Source organism: Amphibalanus amphitrite, unplaced genomic scaffold (genome assembly GCF_019059575.1).
Source record: "Amphibalanus amphitrite isolate SeventyFive unplaced genomic scaffold, NRLGWU_Aamphi_draft 000322F_arrow, whole genome shotgun sequence".
Lineage (NCBI taxonomy): Eukaryota > Metazoa > Arthropoda > Thecostraca > Balanomorpha > Balanidae > Amphibalanus > Amphibalanus amphitrite.
Genome location: NW_024881817.1, coordinates 511475 through 530486, shown reverse-complemented (window position 1 = coordinate 530486; position 19012 = coordinate 511475). Strand labels below are relative to the sequence as shown.

Here is a 19012-nt window from a genome sequence, read left to right as displayed (position 1 = left end):
AGATTGGTTCAGAAACCTGGCCGTGATAAACAGTCTAAAATGTATCTGCAATTTACCCGTTTTTACCCCCCTGTACCCACCTATTGACATTTTTTAATTTTTATTTTTTAGAAATGTAGATCACGTTGAGCGAAATCGAATGCCGTTTGAATTTTGAAAATCGGCCCGTTAGATCTCGAGATATCAGGGGGGGGGGTCGTAAACAGCCCCCCTGCCACTAATAGGGGTAGCCAGGAGCCTGCCACTAATAGGGCTAAAACCCTTTTGTTAACCAATTCCGCGAACAACAGCTTCTATTATTGCATTCCGGTGATCAACATCAAGTTTCCCTGTAATCACCTTGCTTGACTGGATTGCGGCTACAAAGTCTGCATGTCTACTGGCACCGAGGCGCGGCAGCCAATCAGCGCTCGAGCCGTGGTCGACCGACCTAGCCCGCGGCCAAACGGCCCAGACCAGCGGCAGGCGAGGGCCGGGGCCGTTCAGTCGAGTGCTCGAGGTCGGAGCGGGGTGTGCTGCTATCAGGTGAGGCTGAGCCGGGGTCATACAGTGGGCAGCTGGTGTTAGTTTGGAGTTTGGACTGTTCTTTGGGTCAACACGGAACTTTGCAGCGCATCTCTTTCGTGTCAGTTATTTGATGACAGTAGATGACTGTAGGAAAAATGACAGTAAATTAAACAGCTTTTGTTTTATAACATTTGCTGTATTTCAAGTGAGACATGAATGGTTCGTTTTAAGGGCTCCAAATATTGTCTCGCGTTTCGTTTGTTGATGCGCGTTTATTTATCGTTCTTTCTGTGTGATTTCAGCCCAGATCGTGACAAGATGCGTCTCTCTGCCGCCGTTGTGGTGCTGGCCCTGGCGGTGACCGTCTCCGGCGGACACCTGAGCGACCTCATCAAAGGTCACGGCTCCGGTCACCGTCTGGGTCCCGGTGTGGGCCTGGGTCACGGGTCAGGTCATGGGTCAGGCCACGGCTTCGGTCACGGGTCAGGCCACGGCTCTGGTCACGGTCACGGATCAGGTCACGGCTCCTCGAGCTGTACCTACTGGTGCAAGACCCGCTCCAACCGTTTCTACTGCTGCGACGATTCCGGCTCCGAAGGTGAGGTGATCCCGGATCCGAAGGTGTGCCGCGGAGGGTGATATTTTTAATAACACGGAACAAAAATGATAGACGAACGCGTTTCGGCTAAATCACCGTCATCAGCGTCTAAAAGAGAGTCGGTTCTCCTTTTAGACGCTGATGACGGTGATTTAGCCGAAACACGTTCGTCTATCATTTTTGTTCCGTGTTATTATACTTGTCTCAACTGAAATACAGGTGAAATTTTTGTAACAGTTTTATAGGAAAATGAACTATACCTTTCGGTTAAATTCATATTGGCAAATTTTAATTGATTAAATGGTGAAGTAAATCAAACGATAAACAATAACAGCTAAACAATTCGCTTTTTCAATTAACCCTCGCCCGTAAACGGCGATCTGCCACCTTCGCCCATGCAGGGGGGGTTGGTGCGACCCCCCCCCCCCTTGGCGTTTGAAAACGGAGCGTCGTAGAGCTTAGCAGAAAAAACCAACGGATTGCTCTCGCCGAGATCTCGCGATTGGTGGTATATTTTTTGGTCCTAGGTCAACATTTGACCTACTTTTGACCGGTCAAAGGTCAAATTTTCGGAAAAATAGACTTTTTTCAACTTTCCGCGGCGATTGCGGCAAAACGGTGGGAGGTATCGAGTTGAAACCTTCACTATCGTGTTCCTTGATCAATTCTCTATCGTTTGGTATGTATTTCGTTTCCCTAGCTCTAAAAATCGCGCGTTGGGAGCGCCGGAAGTCGGCAAGGTCACAGTCGGCGGCAGAAATTCGAAAAATCAAAATTTAAATTTTTGAAATCTGATTGTATTTTTGGATTTGGGAGGTCCATTTGCTCCCTATAGAAGCTAATATTGCTGCATATTCCCATTGAGGTAACAAGAATTAGCAAAATAGTGGTTCGGGCGCTTTTCAAAAATAGTACCGGACGCTGTTCCTCTTGTGACGTCATAGCTCCGTGACCTGACCTGACCCGGTCAAGTTTCTTATACCATATGATAGCCAATACTTGTCCCAACATGGATGGGAAGTTTCATCACGATCCATCAACCGATGTCCGTACCACCGGCAGGAAACCTCGGGCGTTGGCACTCAGTCTGTGAAAATCCGGCCGGAGGCTGTTCCCTTTGTGACGTCATAACTCCGTGACCTGACATGACCCGGTCAAAATTTTTTTTATCAAAAGATGCGCAAGGTTTGCCCCATAAGGTACCCAAAATTTGGCGGCGCTGCGCGCCGCCGTTTTTGCACTATTTCCGAAAAGCCTTAGGGGGGGGGTGCACCAACCCCCCCCCTACATGGGCGAGGGTTAATCAGGCATTTATTTGAAGAAAAGTCAATATAGCCCGGGTGTTCGGGCAGTTTCGTGGTCTAGTTTATCACTCGTGCTTCAGCGAATTGCATTATCCACAAGTCGACAAATGCTTATACTCTTCATTGTTTTCTTTGCAACGCTTAAAAAATTGGGAAAATAGTTCGATTTAGGCAAATTTTTGCTAATTAATTCGACAAAAATTGAAAAGGAACATTTTTTTAAAGGGTTTATTATGAATCATTCTATGATATTTAACCCTGGGGCATTCCACGATAGATCGTACCACTTTTTTCGAATTTGACACCCTCATCTCTCGGATTTTAACGATAATTGGTCTAAGGGGTAAGCAGGGGCTCTGAATCCTCCTGTAACAATTTCAAGCTTATCAGACGAGTGGTTTTTGAGTTATAGTGTATAACATGTTTTGGATCTTGCGTTGCAGCCCCAAGTTTGGCGGGCTGTAACTCTAAGACGGATAATCAAAATGCCGAATGCTATACGGCATTAAACTTGCATTGAAACAAAGAATAATATGCATTTTCAACATTTTGAAATATATGCTATTTTTGATATATAACACCTCGAGTTTCCTTTAACCCGCGCCCCGCTGGGGGTCCTGGATTTCCACGCCCTGCTGGGGGGGGGGTGTTTGAACACCCCCCTTGTAACTCGGCTCCTGGGCCACGTAGCGATACGCGGAAGGCGGCGTTCGAAAGAGCGTAAGAAATAATGACGAAATCACTTCGGTCAATTTTTTGGTCAGGTCAAAGGTCAGGTCACCAGAGGTCATTGAAGGCAAAATTTCGCCGATTTCCAGGTCGAATGTCGAAAATTTCCAAGAAGCTAACGCATAACTCGGGAATCAATAGAGCTACAACGCCGCAGAAAAGTGCATTCGATAGCCCTATTAACGCCCTTTCTGAGTAATTCTCTCAGATTTGACCTAACGTCAACGGTTTTGCCTGCAGGGGGCAAAAGCTGCAAAAATAGCCGATTTTTTCGGAAACAGTTTTTCTGCAATAACTTTTGACCCAAGCCTTGTACGAGCTTACTTTTACCGGTATCGTGTTCCTCTCGTCAAGACGCATCGAATGAACTATAACTTGACCTTGAAAGGTCAACTTGAAAATTTGACCTCAGGTCAAGGTCATGACCTGACCGGAAAGGGTCATGTTGCATATCAGTCGATCCGTATCGTCGAGCTGAACACATATAAGGCGTTTTCATCGCTCTAGCATGTCTCTATCAAAAGTTATTTGCGAAAAACTGTTAGATACCATTCGTGACCTAAGATGACCTCAGGGCACAAACAAGGGTCACGGGCACCATTTTCATGTTCAGTGTGTCTAAACCACTTGTAATTCGGTGTTTGGGAGTGTTAATAATGTCCTTCGTCCAAAAGAGGCGCATTTCAATTTTCTCCCATTGACTTATAATGGGGAGGTCGCAAAATTGACCTGACCTTAGGTCATCGATATCAAAATTCTGAGATATACATTTTGTACATGCTATTGCTCTTAGCAATCGCTGAAAGTTTCAAAGCGATCGGTCACTCGGTGTAGCTATGACAGACATTGAAACTTTTTATGAGGTGAGGTCACTTCAAGTGACCTGGTGACCTGACCTTGAATGACCTTGGTCTTCAATTTTCACAACATGTGTAGAATTGATGTATGATAAGGTGTACCAAAAACGGCGGCGCTCCGCGCCGCCGTTTTTGAGATATTCGCGAAAAACCACAAGGGGGGGTGTTCAAACACCCCCCCCCCCAGCAGGGCGCGGGTTAATTTGCATTTTTATGCCTTTGGGACCAAATTTTTTTGAATTTTTATTTACTTAAAAACATTTTTGGATCATTGTTAAGTAGTATGCAAAAAATTAGGAAGGTGTTCTTTCTATAAATGTACTTATTTTGCGTCACCGTAATGGTCTCGTATTGTGATTTCGGAAAAGAGCCTACAAATGGTGTGGTAAAGCTGCCTAGTGACATCACTGGTTACTGAAAGTTCAGTTGAAGTCATTTTCGCCTCACTGTTGCATTGTTGATCTTTCGTGACGTCATTCGTACGTCACTAGGGTCATGAGAGTTTTTCGTCAATAACTCTCGATCAAATTGAGCTAGAGAGACGGGAAAGCTACCAATGCACTCGGAAAGACATTGTGAATCGAATGATGTGCAATATGATCTCATTCACTCAGCTTCGTGGCCTGACCCGACTGTTAACCATCTCTGTAGCGGCGCTGTTTGTCCAGCGCCGCGCTGGTTGGCTTTGCCGCGGACTCGAGCGGTCACGTGATGCCCGGGGGCTGGCTGCCGGCTGGGCCGCCCGGTCAGGGCGCGGAGTCAAATACACGGCAGTGTGCTGACCCGAGGTCAGCGACTTAAGCTGACTTCACCAGAACAAACAGTATACCATTCGACGCGCCGGAGCTAGGCAAACACAAAGATGCTAAAATCGCGGTTCTGCGACCATTTGTTGCGAAGTTATCTATCAAAAACCGGACCCGTAATTTGGGTCACTTGAAATGACCTCAGGGGTCACCAATGAACCCGAGACCTTAAAGTGTGGTATTATTCGATGCATCTTGTAACGGCGCACATGCTCGTTTTTTTCCGCAAGGTTCTAGCTCCATTAGAAGCGAAACGGCGAGCTGGGGTGACCCCCGGAAACTCATTTTGTATACACTAAAATGAGGAACTTATAGAAAAGAACACCTTTCTAATTTTTTGCATGTCGATTTTAAAGGACCTGAGGTATATTTTGAAAAAATAAAAATGGCAAAAATTTTGGTCCCAAGGGCCATTAAAGACAATTTAAAAAAATACTACGACTTTTTTCAATATGTTAAGCTTTTCTTTCCAATTTTAAAAATACTGTATCAATCTTTGATTCATCGTTAGTTCAAAGCTGTTTACCGTTTGTTGCTTGCTTAGCTCGTTTTTGAGTTATAGCTCATCAAACTCACCCTTACAATCTGAAGTTTAGAAAATATTATGCAATGTAACTCAAAAAGTTTTGATCTGAGAAGTCTGATATTTTGACAGGTGTTTTTGGAGCCTATGACTACCCATTGTACCAATTTTCATTCAAATCTGAGAGATGAGGGTTACGGGCCTGGTACGATCTATCGTGGAATGCCCCCCCCCCCCCTATCAGTGGCAGGCTCCTGGCTACCCCTATTAGTGGCAGGGCTGTTTACGACCCCCCCTTGATATCTCGAGATCTAACGGGCCGATTTTCAAAATTCAAACGGCATTCGATTTCGCTCAACGTGATCTACATTTCTAAAAAATAAAAATTAAAAAATGTCAATAGGGGGGGTAGAGGGGGGTAAAAACGGGCAAATTGCAGATACATTTTAGACTGTTTATCACGGCCAGGTTTCTGAACCAATCTTTTTTTTTTTTTTTTTTTTTTTTTTTTTTTTTTTTTTTTTTTTCAAATATCATTTTTTTTATTATTTCGCCACCACATCACACATGCACCCACACACAGTTACAAGAAGCACAATGCACATCACAATGGCACCCAGCAACATCTCTCATAAAACATATACACCCATTAACATATACCTTGTGGCCCGCCTGGCCAGGCCGGGACGGTGACACGCGTCAAAAACCGTCCCGGCCCCGGGGGGGGGGGGGGTCTCTAGGCCCCCCTATGCCCCCCCGGCCGGGGAGAGCTGTAGGGTACCTCCCCGGCGCTCCAGGCGGGCCGTGCCCCCGCCCGCGCTGCCCCGGCATTACACTCCTTTGCCTGGAGCAGCGCCCCTAACCGCCGGCCGGCCGAACGAGGGACCAGCCCGCGGCATGCACAGTGCACACCGCACAGACCGGTCCACCGTCCGGCCGGCCGGCCGACCGGCCCCCGCAAAGTACGCACCCACATACACCTCATACCTATATGCACAAGGGCCGGTCCCAGGTTGGCCCGGATGGGTGAAGGGCGGGGGCACCGTGCACTCCGATGTGCGGTCCCGGCACCCACAGCCTTATCCGTACTTAAAAATCTAACACTTGCCCTTATAAATATTAACCTACGCTTGTGATGATAGTCGAAGTGTTCAACCGCCGCCATTTACGGTTATGCATATTGACATTTCCTCCCATCTGTATGGCGATACATTTGTCCACCTCGTAATAATTTTTGACTACGGACCAGAACCCGATAGTCAACAATGGTTCTCCGTTCAGCTTTCTATTCATCAAATACTGTTTTGCGATCAACACTAGGTAATTTGCAAGTTTTCCTACCCTTGTTTGTCCAAATATGATTAGCTCTGCCGTAAGGCGTATCCTGGTACCCATCTTTTGATTTATGTCCCCTATTATGCTATCCCAAAATGTTAATGTCTCTCTGCAATTGTACATAAAGTGGTAAATATTATCTTCTTCTGCACAGTATAAGCATGCCGGTGATTCAACAACCTTTCTGACGTACAAAAACTTTCTTGTTGGAATATATCTATTGATCACCCTGTACTGCAGAACTTGTAGTTTTGTCGACGCAGTGATCTTATATGGTAGGCAGCATAGTTCTCTCCATCTTGCCTCTGAGAAGTCAAAGTGTTCAGAGGACCATTTTATCCTACATGAAGGTACAACATTCCTTGGTAGTTGTGTGAGGTAGAATTGTTTACACGTCATTTTTTCCAATTCAACTTCTGATTCCCCCACTGTGACAGATAAAGGGTCGTCACAGTCCCACCGATTTTGAACCCTGTTATTTCTGTTTATCCGCAATATAACCTTCCATTCTCTCGGTATAGCTTGCCGTAAACACAAAAATCTGTACTGATTTACCCTCAGCTCCGGATATTTCTGAGCGAATTCACGGTGCGTTAATAAAGTCCCGTTACTTTCTAGCTGGCCAACGTATTTTATTCCCTGGCGATACATGTCAGCAAAAAATACTACCTCATGGTCAATTTGTATTCGCCTATTGAACCATAACGGCTGCCTCATGACGTCATTGATGTTATCTGCCAGTCTATCTGGTTTTAGTCGATAGTATTCTACGATGATTCCATGGTAGAACTCTGGTAAGTTGAGTTTTCTAATTCCTGCTTCGTCCATCTCTCCTTGTAACAGATCCTTTATTTGAATTTTTCCTATCACTTTCTGTAGTATGGCCCGCCATTTCGGTTCTGGATTCCCTAATAGCCTTTTAAGCCATATGAGCCGCACACTGCGAAGGTAGCAATCCATATTAATGGCACCCAATCCCCCTTGGTCGATTGACTGGCACAGGACCGCCTTCTTGACTTTAGGGGATCTACCATTCCACAAAAATGAGCTTACCTCTTTATCAATTAGCTTCACGTATGTTGATGGTATTACAATGGCTGTCGCGATATACGTTAATTGTGACGCTAGCAACGACTTAATCAGCGTGATCCTGCCTTTAATTGTCATTTGCCGCCCTTTCCACATATTCATGATGTTCCGCATTTTCTGTATTTTTGGCTGCACATTTTCTTCTATACACTCATTCTCAGTAGAAAAGAGTACGCCTAACGACTTAAACATAGTGCTTGGTGCTTTGCCGCAAATATTATCTTTACTTCCTCTATTTCTGCCGATCCACACGAAGTCACATTTGGACAGGTTTAATCTAAGCCCTGATATGTCAGTAAAGTCTTCTGTTAGTGTCAAGGCTTTTCTAGCTGAGTCCATATCATTGACGAATATCGTGGTATCGTCGGCGTATTGCGAAATTTTCAACTCTTTCCCGTGTATACGTATACCTTTCAACTCTTTACACGCTCTCACCTTGCAAGCAAACAGCTCCACTGCCAGAACAAATATCATCCCGGATACGGGACAACCCTGTTTTATTCCTCTAGTCGGTTCGAACCACTGTGCAGTGTAACCGTTGTTTAGCACAGTCAGCTCCGGTCGGCTGTACAAGAGTTTCACCCATTTTACTAGGGACTCACCGAAACTGAATGCTTTTAAGGCTTGGAAAAGAAACGCATGTTCCACGGAGTCAAATGCACTTGCGTAGTCCATGTTCATAATTATGCCTGGGACGCCCTCTCCTTTGGCATAGTGAAGGACATCGCTCATTAATCGTAAATTATCTCCAATATTTCTTCCCTTCAAAAAGCCCGTTTGATCCGTAGATACCAGCCCATTAATAACTTTGCCTATTCTAATAGATATAACTTTGGCTACAATTTTGTAAATAATATCCAACAATACGATCGGTCTTTTGTTCTTGAGGTATCTTTGGTCACCTTTTTTGGGGAGAATAGAGATATACCCTCGTCGCTGAGTGACGAAGAAAAATCCTTGTCTGTACGCCTGGTTAATATACTTTACAGTAAGATGGCCCAATCTATCCCAGAATGTGACAAAAAACTCCTTTGTGAAACCAGACGGACCGGGCACTTTACCATTGGCCATCGATTTTAACGCTTGCAGACATTCCTCCTGTGTGATCTCTCCCTCGCAGCTATCTCGCTCTGCGTCTGAGAGTTTTGGGTTGTCTACATCTGCCATGAAACGATGAAAACTCTCTTTAAACGTCTCATCATTCTGTTGCGTTGCATACAGATCCTTGTAGTGCCTCGTGCATTCGTTTAGTATTTGCTTCCTATCTGTGATTTCTACCCCGTTGCTAGTAACTAGCTTGCTTATCACCTTCATTTCTGCATCCCTCTTCTGCATTCTCAAAAAATAGCCTGTAGGCTTCTCTCCTCGCTCAGTCCACCTTGCTCGACTGAATAAGATAGCCTTCTCGGCCTTTTGCTCCTGCATCCGCTCCCACCGTGCTACATATTCTACGTATTCTCTCTGCCTGTGAACTTCCTGCTGGTTCTGAATAATGCATCGAACTATTTGTGACAGTAGGGCTTTTTCTTCCCTATGCCTTTGCTTCGCAATTCTCTTCCCTATTATAATACTTTCCGTCCGTATCCTTGCCAGTAACACCTCCATTAGGAGTCCCTCATCCTCGATGTTGTGGTATTCTCCCTGCCCTCTAGAAGCCATATCTATTTCTTCCCTGGCCCTAATTAAAAAATCGTCATTCTGCAGCAGCTTGTTGTTGAATCTCCACACCCCAGGACCCCGCTGCTGCGAGACTATATTCACACCTAACACTAGCATGCTATGGTCTGACCTAATACTGGGTCTTATCTCTATCTTTGCGATTCCCTGGCTATCTACCGTCTCCTGGCTTACAAAAAAGTAATCTATACGAGATCCCTGACTTTGCTCGCTGCAATCTCGATGCCAGGTGAATCCCTTGACATCAGGAAACATTCGTCTCCAAACATCTACTAGATTGAATTTGTCCATTATTTGTCTCAGCTGTTGCGTCGCCTGACTCGCCGTGAAACAGGCAGACGTGTCCAACTGGGATAAGTGCATGTTGAAGTCACCGCAAATAAACAACCTGGAAGTCTCTGGGAGGGCCATCAGTTGATTTTCTAACATTTTCAAGAAATCAAGCTGGTCTCTCATTCTGTTACTATTGGGGCCGTATACTGTTATTAGATAATACACCATGCCCGACCGACTAATCTCCAACACAATCATACGGTCACACTGCTCAAAGTCTATCCTCCTTATTCCTGCCTGCATACCATTTGGAATTAAGATTGCGACTCCTCCTTGATTCGCTGAACGCCCATGTGATACAAACACTGGTGCACCCCATTCACTTTCCCAGCGACTCTCATCCCCCACAACCGAATGAGTTTCTTGTAGGCAAACAGCATGCTTTGGGTACATAGCGTGAAGGTGACGAAACAGAGCCCGTCTTTTCAACACGTCACGAACACCCCTTACATTAATGGTGATTAGTTGTATATCACCCATCAATCACAACAGAACCTCTGCGGTAAAGTAACGAAAACTCTCTGATCACTACCCACTCCCCGTAAGACGCACCCCAAGTCGTGCATCCCACTATCACCCGTGTACATCCCAGCACTGTGCCTGGTCTGTCCGCTCACAATCTTCCTTACCTCCAATAATCGCGTATGTCACGCATGCCCTCTCCCCGCGGCTCCGACGAACTCCTAGCCGCACTTCCCTCTTTGTGTGGTTTCGGCGCAACATCCCTCTCCCCGGTCTTCCCAGCCGGTCGGCTCGACGGTGGCGCCATCTCAGCTGGCTGAGCTGTACCTTCGGTTCCAGATGTTGCCGGCAGACGGCGCTCCAGACAGGAAGGCCCCGCGGTGGCGCCACCCTCCTGGCCGGTGACACCTTCCCTCCGCGGTTGACTGCTGTCCTCTCTCCTGTCAGCAGATCTGTCAAGCTCCGCCGGCCCGCGCAGTGTTTCACCGAGCCGTGACTGCTGGACGCGGCCGGGAGGTCGCGCCAGGGGCGCCCGCGGGCGCACCATGTCAGCCCGGCCGGCGCCCTCTGTCTCCGCACAGGCGCCAGCGGCCGGCCGCGGGTCAGAGTGAGGGCTCCCATCAGCCTGCTCACTTTGTAGAGCAGGGTCACTCTCACGACCCATAGCCGCAGGGTGGTGAACGCGACCCTCGTTGACCCGCGCAGAGGCGGCCGCAGGCGCGCGTGCTGGTGGGGGCCCCGCCTCGCCGGGGAGACGGTCTTGGCCTCGGCCAGCACCACCGCCGGCGCCACCCACGGCCAGAGACCGGCCCGCTCCAACCGAGGCAGCCGCAAGGGCGGCACCAGGCATGTCGGCCATGGAGGCTTCCATGTCAATGGGGCAGGGTCTAAGAACTTGATATATCTTACGCTCTGCCTCATCTTTTGACCTGACCCTGCTGAGTTTGTCGTCACGCCCAACAGCGTACAGCACCTCTCCGCCACTCGTTATAGCTGCAGATATTTTCCGCGCTTTTCTTAATTCAAGCAGGAAGTTCAGGGCCTCCTGTCGGGCTGGCGTCAGGCTTTCATTAATGTATAACTTCTGCCCTCGCAACTTTGACTTGGCCTTATACACCTGGTCTCGTAAGGAGCCACGCTCGTCGCTAGCAAACCTGACTAGCAGGCGGTTCCTTGACAAGCGTTGCACACTTGCAATGTGGCCTGGGCTTACCTCCAGTTCCAGGTGTCGATTTATCAAGGCCGCTACGGCTGGCTGAAGAGCCCGGTCGTTGTTGGGGATGTGTAGGTCATCCCCAGAGAAGATCAGCACTGGTCTCCTTCGCAGCCTGTCTGCCTCCTCTTTGTCATTTTCGAGCCGTTCCAGGCGTCCTCGGAGACAATTAATTTCTTCGTTCACGTTTTTCACGTCCTTCTCACACTGGTTCAGTTTTCGTGATGTCTCCATTATCGTTTCGTAAGCAAAGTTCAGTGATTCCTCTATGCTGGTTATTTTTAAGTCAAATGCCCTTCTTATTTCGTTGACGGCCTCACCAGTTTTTGTTTCGATGAAGGTTTTGAGCTCCTCTATCGCATCTTGCAATTTCGGCCCTCCTTCATCTTCCTTTTCCGGCGTTCCTGATTGGTGACGCCTCTTTCTGCCCTTCGTCATCACTCCTCACTTCAATGTCTCGTCTCAGCTCTCACTCACACGCACCTCTACCCGCCCGCTGCGGTCACTGACACACCGCCGGGTCAGGTCGGGACGCGGCCGGCCGGAGGAGGCCCACGCACGTCCGCTCGCCACGGCTGTCGCGACGCAAAAACATTTCAGAGCGAGAACACTGCTGACTTGCGTCAGACCGGGCGGCTTAGAACAGAGTGACCGCGCAAATGCACTCAAACCCCGCGCCGTCACCGTCACGTGACACGAGTCGCTCCACCAATCAGAGGAGGCCGTCGCCTTAGCGGCCTTGCCGCCCGGGGGCGCAGGCGGCCGCCCGCCTGCCGCCGAACGCTGCTCGCAGAGGCCGGCCCGGCTCCGGGGCCGCCCCAGAGAAGACGCTCGTAGTGTCGCGGAAAAACCGGTTATATCTTGTCATATATAACCGGGCGTATTTTCCGCATCCCCTTCGAGCTGCCAGCAAACATAGAGACAATTAGCTATGCTATGCGTAACCAATCTCAGCGCAAACCTCACAACCAAGTCCCTCCAGTAAAACACTGTAGCTGTACAAAAAGGGGCTATTGGTATATTCAGCCCAAATGAACACGACACAAACATACTAGCAAGTATACATGTCTCAACCGAGACTGCCCTGCCAACGGGCCGCCACCCCTCCCCCCGCGCGGCGCAATGGTGTCCCCACCCATTCAATACATCCACCCAGACACCAATGCGCCAACATAAAACACCCCCTTCCCGAGACCAGCAGACCGAATGGGGGATACAAATTAACACAGAAGACCTATAGTTACCGCCAGTGTCGAGACCAGTGGCGGAACCCACCCAAATACCTACGTGCTTGGTTGAAGGAAGGTAATTATTTCCTCAACCTGGCCCGAAGCTTACCAGAAACGCCACGATCCCTAAAACCTGCCAACATGAATGTGAGCGATACAGTGGTCACCAATGAAGAACAATATTACGGCATTTATACCGAAGCCCTTACAGCAGGACTAATAACCAGTAGCATTAGCCACTACTGCGATGATAGCCTCCACCAACTAAAGGCCCGCGATGTACCCGCCGAAAAAAACAACCATCCATGAGTTCTGAGGCATCTGACGACAGAAGCTGTATTTTCCTTACCTTGAGCCCACGCACATGCCTCTCAGCGCGACCATTAATTTTCCCAGAACTTTGGAAGGGGTTAGAACAGTATCAACGAAGGTCGTTGACAGCCGCCCAGCAAAAAAGGGGAGGGCTCTCAGCCCGCTCCAGGAATCAGCGCTCTAAGCCGCCGTAAGGACACCCGCGCTACCGGGCGTCCTAGCGGCAGCGACCTAAGGGTAGACTAGCGAGCCGCCCCGTGTCCGTTGTAGAAGGTGGAAGAATGGAGCATCCCGGGCAGCACCCGAGGCCATGAGAAACTGCTTCCCCGGGCAGACTAGCGAGCTGCTTTTTTCTTTTATTATTGTTATTGTTATTGTTATTATTATTATTATTATTGTTATTATTTTAGCGCCGCACCTTAAAAAAAAACAAAACAAAAAAAAACATGAAAACCCATTGGTTGTTAGGCAACTGAAAACAGAGGCCGCAGCCACTGTTACGTGTACCTTAGCCCCTGTGCTATACGTGGCAATGACAACGACCATGAATGTTACCTAAAACTTTGCAAGGGCTTAAAACAGTGACCACGAAACTATAGGTAATCAGGTCATAGATAGCCGACAAGCAAAAAGGGGAGAGCTCTCAGCGCGCGCCGGCATCAGCATTCCAACCCTCCGGAATGACGCCTGCGCTAGACCGGCGTCCTGGCGGCAGCCACCTCCAAGCAGACAAGCAAGCCGCCCCGAGGCCGTTGTAGAAAAGTACAACCTCGGCAGACTAGACAGCTGCCCCGAGGCCGTTGTAGAAGGGGACATCCCCGGGTATACTAGCGGGCTGTCCCGAGGCCGTTGCAGGAGAGGACACCCCCGGGCAGACTAGCGAGCTGCCCCGCGGGGTCGTTGTAGAAGGGGACACTCTGGGGCAGACTAGCGAGCTGCCCCGAGGCCATTGTAGAAGGGGGCACCCCGGGCAGACTAGCGAGCTGCCCCGAGGCCGTTGTAGGAGAGGACACCCCCGGGCAGACTAGCGAGCTGCCTCGGGGTCGTTGTAGAAGGGGATACCCCCGGGCAGACTAGCGAGCTGCCCCGGGGTCGTTGTAGAAGGGGACACCCCCGGACAGACTAGCGAGCTGCCCCGGGGTCGTTGTAGAAGGGGACATCCCCCCCCGCTCGCCACGGCTGGCTGCCGGCTGGGCCGCCCGGTCAGGGCGCGGAGTCAAATACACGGCAGTGTGCTGACCCGAGGTCAGCGACTTAAGCTGACTTCACCAGAACAAACAGTATACCATTCGACGCGCCGGAGCTAGGCAAACACAAAGATGCTAAAATCGCGGTTCTGCGACCATTTGTTGCGAAGTTATCTATCAAAAACCGGACCCGTAATTTGGGTCACTTGAAATGACCTCAGGGGTCACCAATGAACCCGAGACCTTAAAGTGTGGTATTATTCGATGCATCTTGTAACGGCGCACATGCTCGTTTTTTTCCGCAAGGTTCTAGCTCCATTAGAAGCGAAACGGCGAGCTGGGGTGACCCCCGGAAACTCATTTTGTATACACTAAAATGAGGAACTTATAGAAAAGAACACCTTTCTAATTTTTTGCATGTCGATTTTAAAGGACCTGAGGTATATTTTGAAAAAATAAAAATGGCAAAAATTTTGGTCCCAAGGGCCATTAAAGACAATTTAAAAAAATACTACGACTTTTTTCAATATGTTAAGCTTTTCTTTCCAATTTTAAAAATACTGTATCAATCTTTGATTCATCGTTAGTTCAAAGCTGTTTACCGTTTGTTGCTTGCTTAGCTCGTTTTTGAGTTATAGCTCATCAAACTCACCCTTACAATCTGAAGTTTAGAAAATATTATGCAATGTAACTCAAAAAGTTTTGATCTGAGAAGTCTGATATTTTGACAGGTGTTTTTGGAGCCTATGACTACCCATTGTACCAATTTTCATTCAAATCTGAGAGATGAGGGTTACGGGCCTGGTACGATCTATCGTGGAATGCCCCCCCCCCCCCCCTATCAGTGGCAGGCTCCTGGCTACCCCTATTAGTGGCAGGGCTGTTTACGACCCCCCCTTGATATCTCGAGATCTAACGGGCCGATTTTCAAAATTCAAACGGCATTCGATTTCGCTCAACGTGATCTACATTTCTAAAAAATAAAAATTAAAAAATGTCAATAGGGGGGGTAGAGGGGGGTAAAAACGGGCAAATTGCAGATACATTTTAGACTGTTTATCACGGCCAGGTTTCTGAACCAATCTTAACGCAACTTTTGCCGATCGATAGAGAATGAACCAGGAATTCACATGGATCCTAAAAATATGCATTTTCAAAAATCATAGGCGGATACAGATCATTGAGATTGGGGGTACACAAAGTATAGTAAATAAGGTTTTTGTTGGTACTGTTTCTAAAAAGGGCTGGTAATGGTCTTGTTATGTTACAATTTTCTTATGAGATAACGACTACAATTGTATTGGTCATGCATAGGCGGTGTCAGGGCACCTATGTTGGGAGGTAAAACATAACCCCCTTTTTGGACGCCTGGATCCGCCTATTATAGCAAAAACGTGTCAAAAGAGGATACACAATAACTGTATATGTTATCACATGATACCTTTCATTCACTGTTCGTAAAACTGGTGCAGCATCGTGATCTTCGCCCAAATGACTCGCTTCACGAATAGGACCCCCCAATTCCCAGTGCTCTGGAGCCGCCCCTGGTAAAGTTATGAGCTTGAAAGTTTCAGGGAATGTGCCCAATTTAGTTTTAGGAAAAGTCAGAAAATTTCAGCATCGTAGCTTCAGCGGTTTCGGAGATATTCCCGAAAAACCTGAGGGGTGGATAAAAACAACCCCCCTGCCACTAATAGGGTTAAAGCTCTCGAAGGTAAACATTATTATTGACGTTAGGAATATCTGAACAGACCACAATCTAAATAGCAATTTGCACCTATGCATAAGTAGAACTTATCACCTTGCACATCGCATTATAAAGGCTCGTGCATTTCGCTTTAATGAAAAACAGCAGATTGTTCTCGAGCCAACTTCTATGATTTTTAAGACTTGCAATATTTCAAAAATGAAACAATTTGTAAAAGCCATTCCCCACATAACTGGTAGCTGAACTCCAATGCGCCCGTCGTATTGTGACCTGACCTCCGTTCTCCACGGCCAGGTCACCACGGCCGCTGCCCGCCACCCCGTCCGTTCTGCCCGCGGCTGAAGCACCACTCCTCCCGGCCGGAGGTGTGTATCAGCGACTTCTCCTGCGGCCACGCCGACAAGTGCTGCTACGACGTCTGCCTCGAGCTGAGGGTCTGCAAGCCGGCTCAGTAGACCTGTAGACTCGGCCCTAGTGGATCTACACGGACTGCGGCTCTGTGGACCTTACCGACTGCGGCTCGGTGAACTTCACGGACTGCGGCTCGGTGAACCTCACGGACTGCGGCTCGGTGAACCTCACGGACTGCGGCTCGGTGAACCTCACGGACTGCGGCTCGGTGAACCTCACGGACTGCGGCTCGGTGAACCTCACGGACTGCGGCTCGGTGAACCTCACGGACTGCGGCTCGGTGAACCTCACGGACTGCGGCTCGGTGAACCTCACGGACTGCGGCTCGGTGAACCTCACGGACTGCGGCTCGGTGAACCTCACGGACTGCGGCTCGGTGAACCTCACGGACTGCGGCTCGGTGAACCTCACGGACTGCGGCTCGGTGAACCTCACGGACTGCGGCTCGGTGAACCTCACGGACTGCGGCTCGGTGAACCTCACGGACTGCGGCTCGGTGAACCTCACGGACTGCGGCTCGGTGAACCTCACGGACTGCGGCTCGGTGAACCTCACGGACTGCGGCTCGGTGAACCTCACGGACTGCGGCTCGGTGAACCTCACGGACTGCGGCTCGGTGAACCTCACGGACTATGGCCCGGTGGACCTCGGCGGACTGGAGCTCTGCTGAGGTGGCTGGAAAGGATCGGCGGGAAAAGGCTTCTTCTGGGCTACGCGACTAGGGCGCTTGCGGGATTTTGTGAACTGACCATGTGTAAATGTAATAAGTACTGTTCTGTTGGGCCCTTGACTTCTTTTCGAACTGTGTATATAAACTATCGTCGATTTTAGCTATTGGGTGCTGCCCGACTGTATGCATTTTTTTTAATTGATTTTAGGCGTCTCTTTTATATCGTAGCTTTCATGCATCGCCTGCGTCACGAGCTCTTACGCAAGCAAGTGTGCGCAATGCACATTCATCGACATTTAGTGTAGGCTGCTGATTTCCTTGAACTTTTTGTAATAAAACGAACTGATTTTATTACGTTTCTGATACCGATCCAATGCAGGGCATTGTGCGGATAAATTGTCAAGAAATGCTGCAATCCTACGCACAAAAAAAAATCAGAACGCTTGGTTCATTTCATCCGTTGATGCTCATCCCCAAGCAGTATAAGCAAGTTGAGCACTCTGAATAAAAAACCGGGGACAATAATAATTGTTTTGACGGACTTTCCATGATCACGTTAAAACTGGATGAATTAGCCCGCATCCTGCTGGGCCGTGTTTGAACACTTCCTTGCAGTTTTTCACAAAACCTAAAAAACGGGAGCAAGGAGTGCCACCGTCACTGTGACGTCATTTCCAAATGGGATAGACATCTTTGAACAACCTCTGGTAGGTAATAGGTATTCGCTCAGGAATATGTGTTCTGAGTTTCGTTTTCTATATCACTTCGCATTATACCCCGATATCGTCGAAGTAAGGAGGGGAACTAGTTACCCCCCGCCCCGCCCCCCCCCCCCCCCACCCCGCCTCCCTCAGCGCGGCGGCCGGCGGGTGGTGAGGAGGCCCAGCGGCTGCCGGGCTAATTAAACAGGCCGTCACACATTGTTCTCATTCTTGGTGGTTTGAGTCTAAACCATTTGAATACAGACGAGCTGCAATCTATGTGCGCTGTGTCCATAAACAGCCGGTTGGTTGCAGTGACGTCACCGGCCGCTCCACAGAAGAGTACGTTCGACATAAATCGGTAGGAAAGCCCCACCCCGACTTCCGGGTCGGCAACAACGTGACCCGGTATTCCACTGGCCAGTTCGTTTCACCCAGGTCAATCAAATGCGGGCACGAAAGGTACACGGGGGCACCATGTGTGCAACATGCGACGAACATATCAATTTGTATGAAGCACCATATACCCAGTGCACCAAGCACCAACCAGAATTTCCGCGCTGTTTCAAGCGCCAAGGACCAAGGCCATTGTTGTCCGGGAATCAAAGCCTGATAGATGAATTCAGAGGCAAGGTGCTTAGCCCTTAGGCCATTTTGCCGACAGAAAAATACTCGTAAATATTACCACCTTCGGTTCTTTTTGCCTATAGGTCTCACCAGAAATTCGTCAGCTACGTGATAAAAACGTTATATAAATAGCTTATAGGTACCAGTCACACTAGCTGATCTGTTTTCCCATCAGCAGCTACTTTTTCCACACGTTGAAAAAGAAAACAAAGTAAAAAAAAGTAATCAACCATGCGTGGTTGATTAACCCACGCAAGATTGGGATGCGTTTCATATGCAAGTGACTGAGGGGAGGGGAGGGGAGCTCTCCAGAGCCCCCGCAGATAGGAGTAGCCTCCTATCTCCGAAACTAGCAGTCCGATTTTCAAAATTCAAACGGCAAATCTTGAAGCCCTGAAGCTCCCAGTCCAGACGCGTGTTTTTCTACAGATCATCTACTGTCTGTATGTGTAGGGAGGAGCGGCTGATTGTCACCTGTCGAGGATCCAAAAAGTAGTAAACTTTACCGCTCGTCTGACTGATCACGGTTGCCGCGGTAGCAGTGAACACAATACGCCCATTTTCGATGCGCTGTCTTGGAGCAGCATTGCTGACATGGTTCATCTGCGCGTTCTGAAGAACGTGCCGTGGGCTTTGCTGTCCGCTGACTCGCCGCCAGCATTGGGCGCCATGTTGGCAACCCGAGCGAAGGCCTCCCTGTGGCTAACTCGGCGACCCGAGCGAAGGCCTCCCTG

At 48.7% G+C, this 19012-nt stretch overlaps 1 protein-coding gene across 1 annotated transcript; it reads left to right on the top strand.

The window, feature by feature from the left end:
• The first annotated feature begins 825 nt into the window (after positions 1-825).
• On the top strand, positions 826-17301 carry LOC122388415 (acidic phosphoprotein-like). Its single transcript, XM_043379471.1, has 4 exons — positions 826-934; positions 16164-16303; positions 16345-16882; positions 16932-17301. Exons 1-4 carry the CDS (start codon positions 826-828, stop codon positions 17000-17002), a joined length of 858 nt encoding a protein of 285 aa, XP_043235406.1. The 3' UTR covers positions 17003-17301.
• The last annotated feature ends 1711 nt before the right edge of the window (positions 17302-19012 follow it).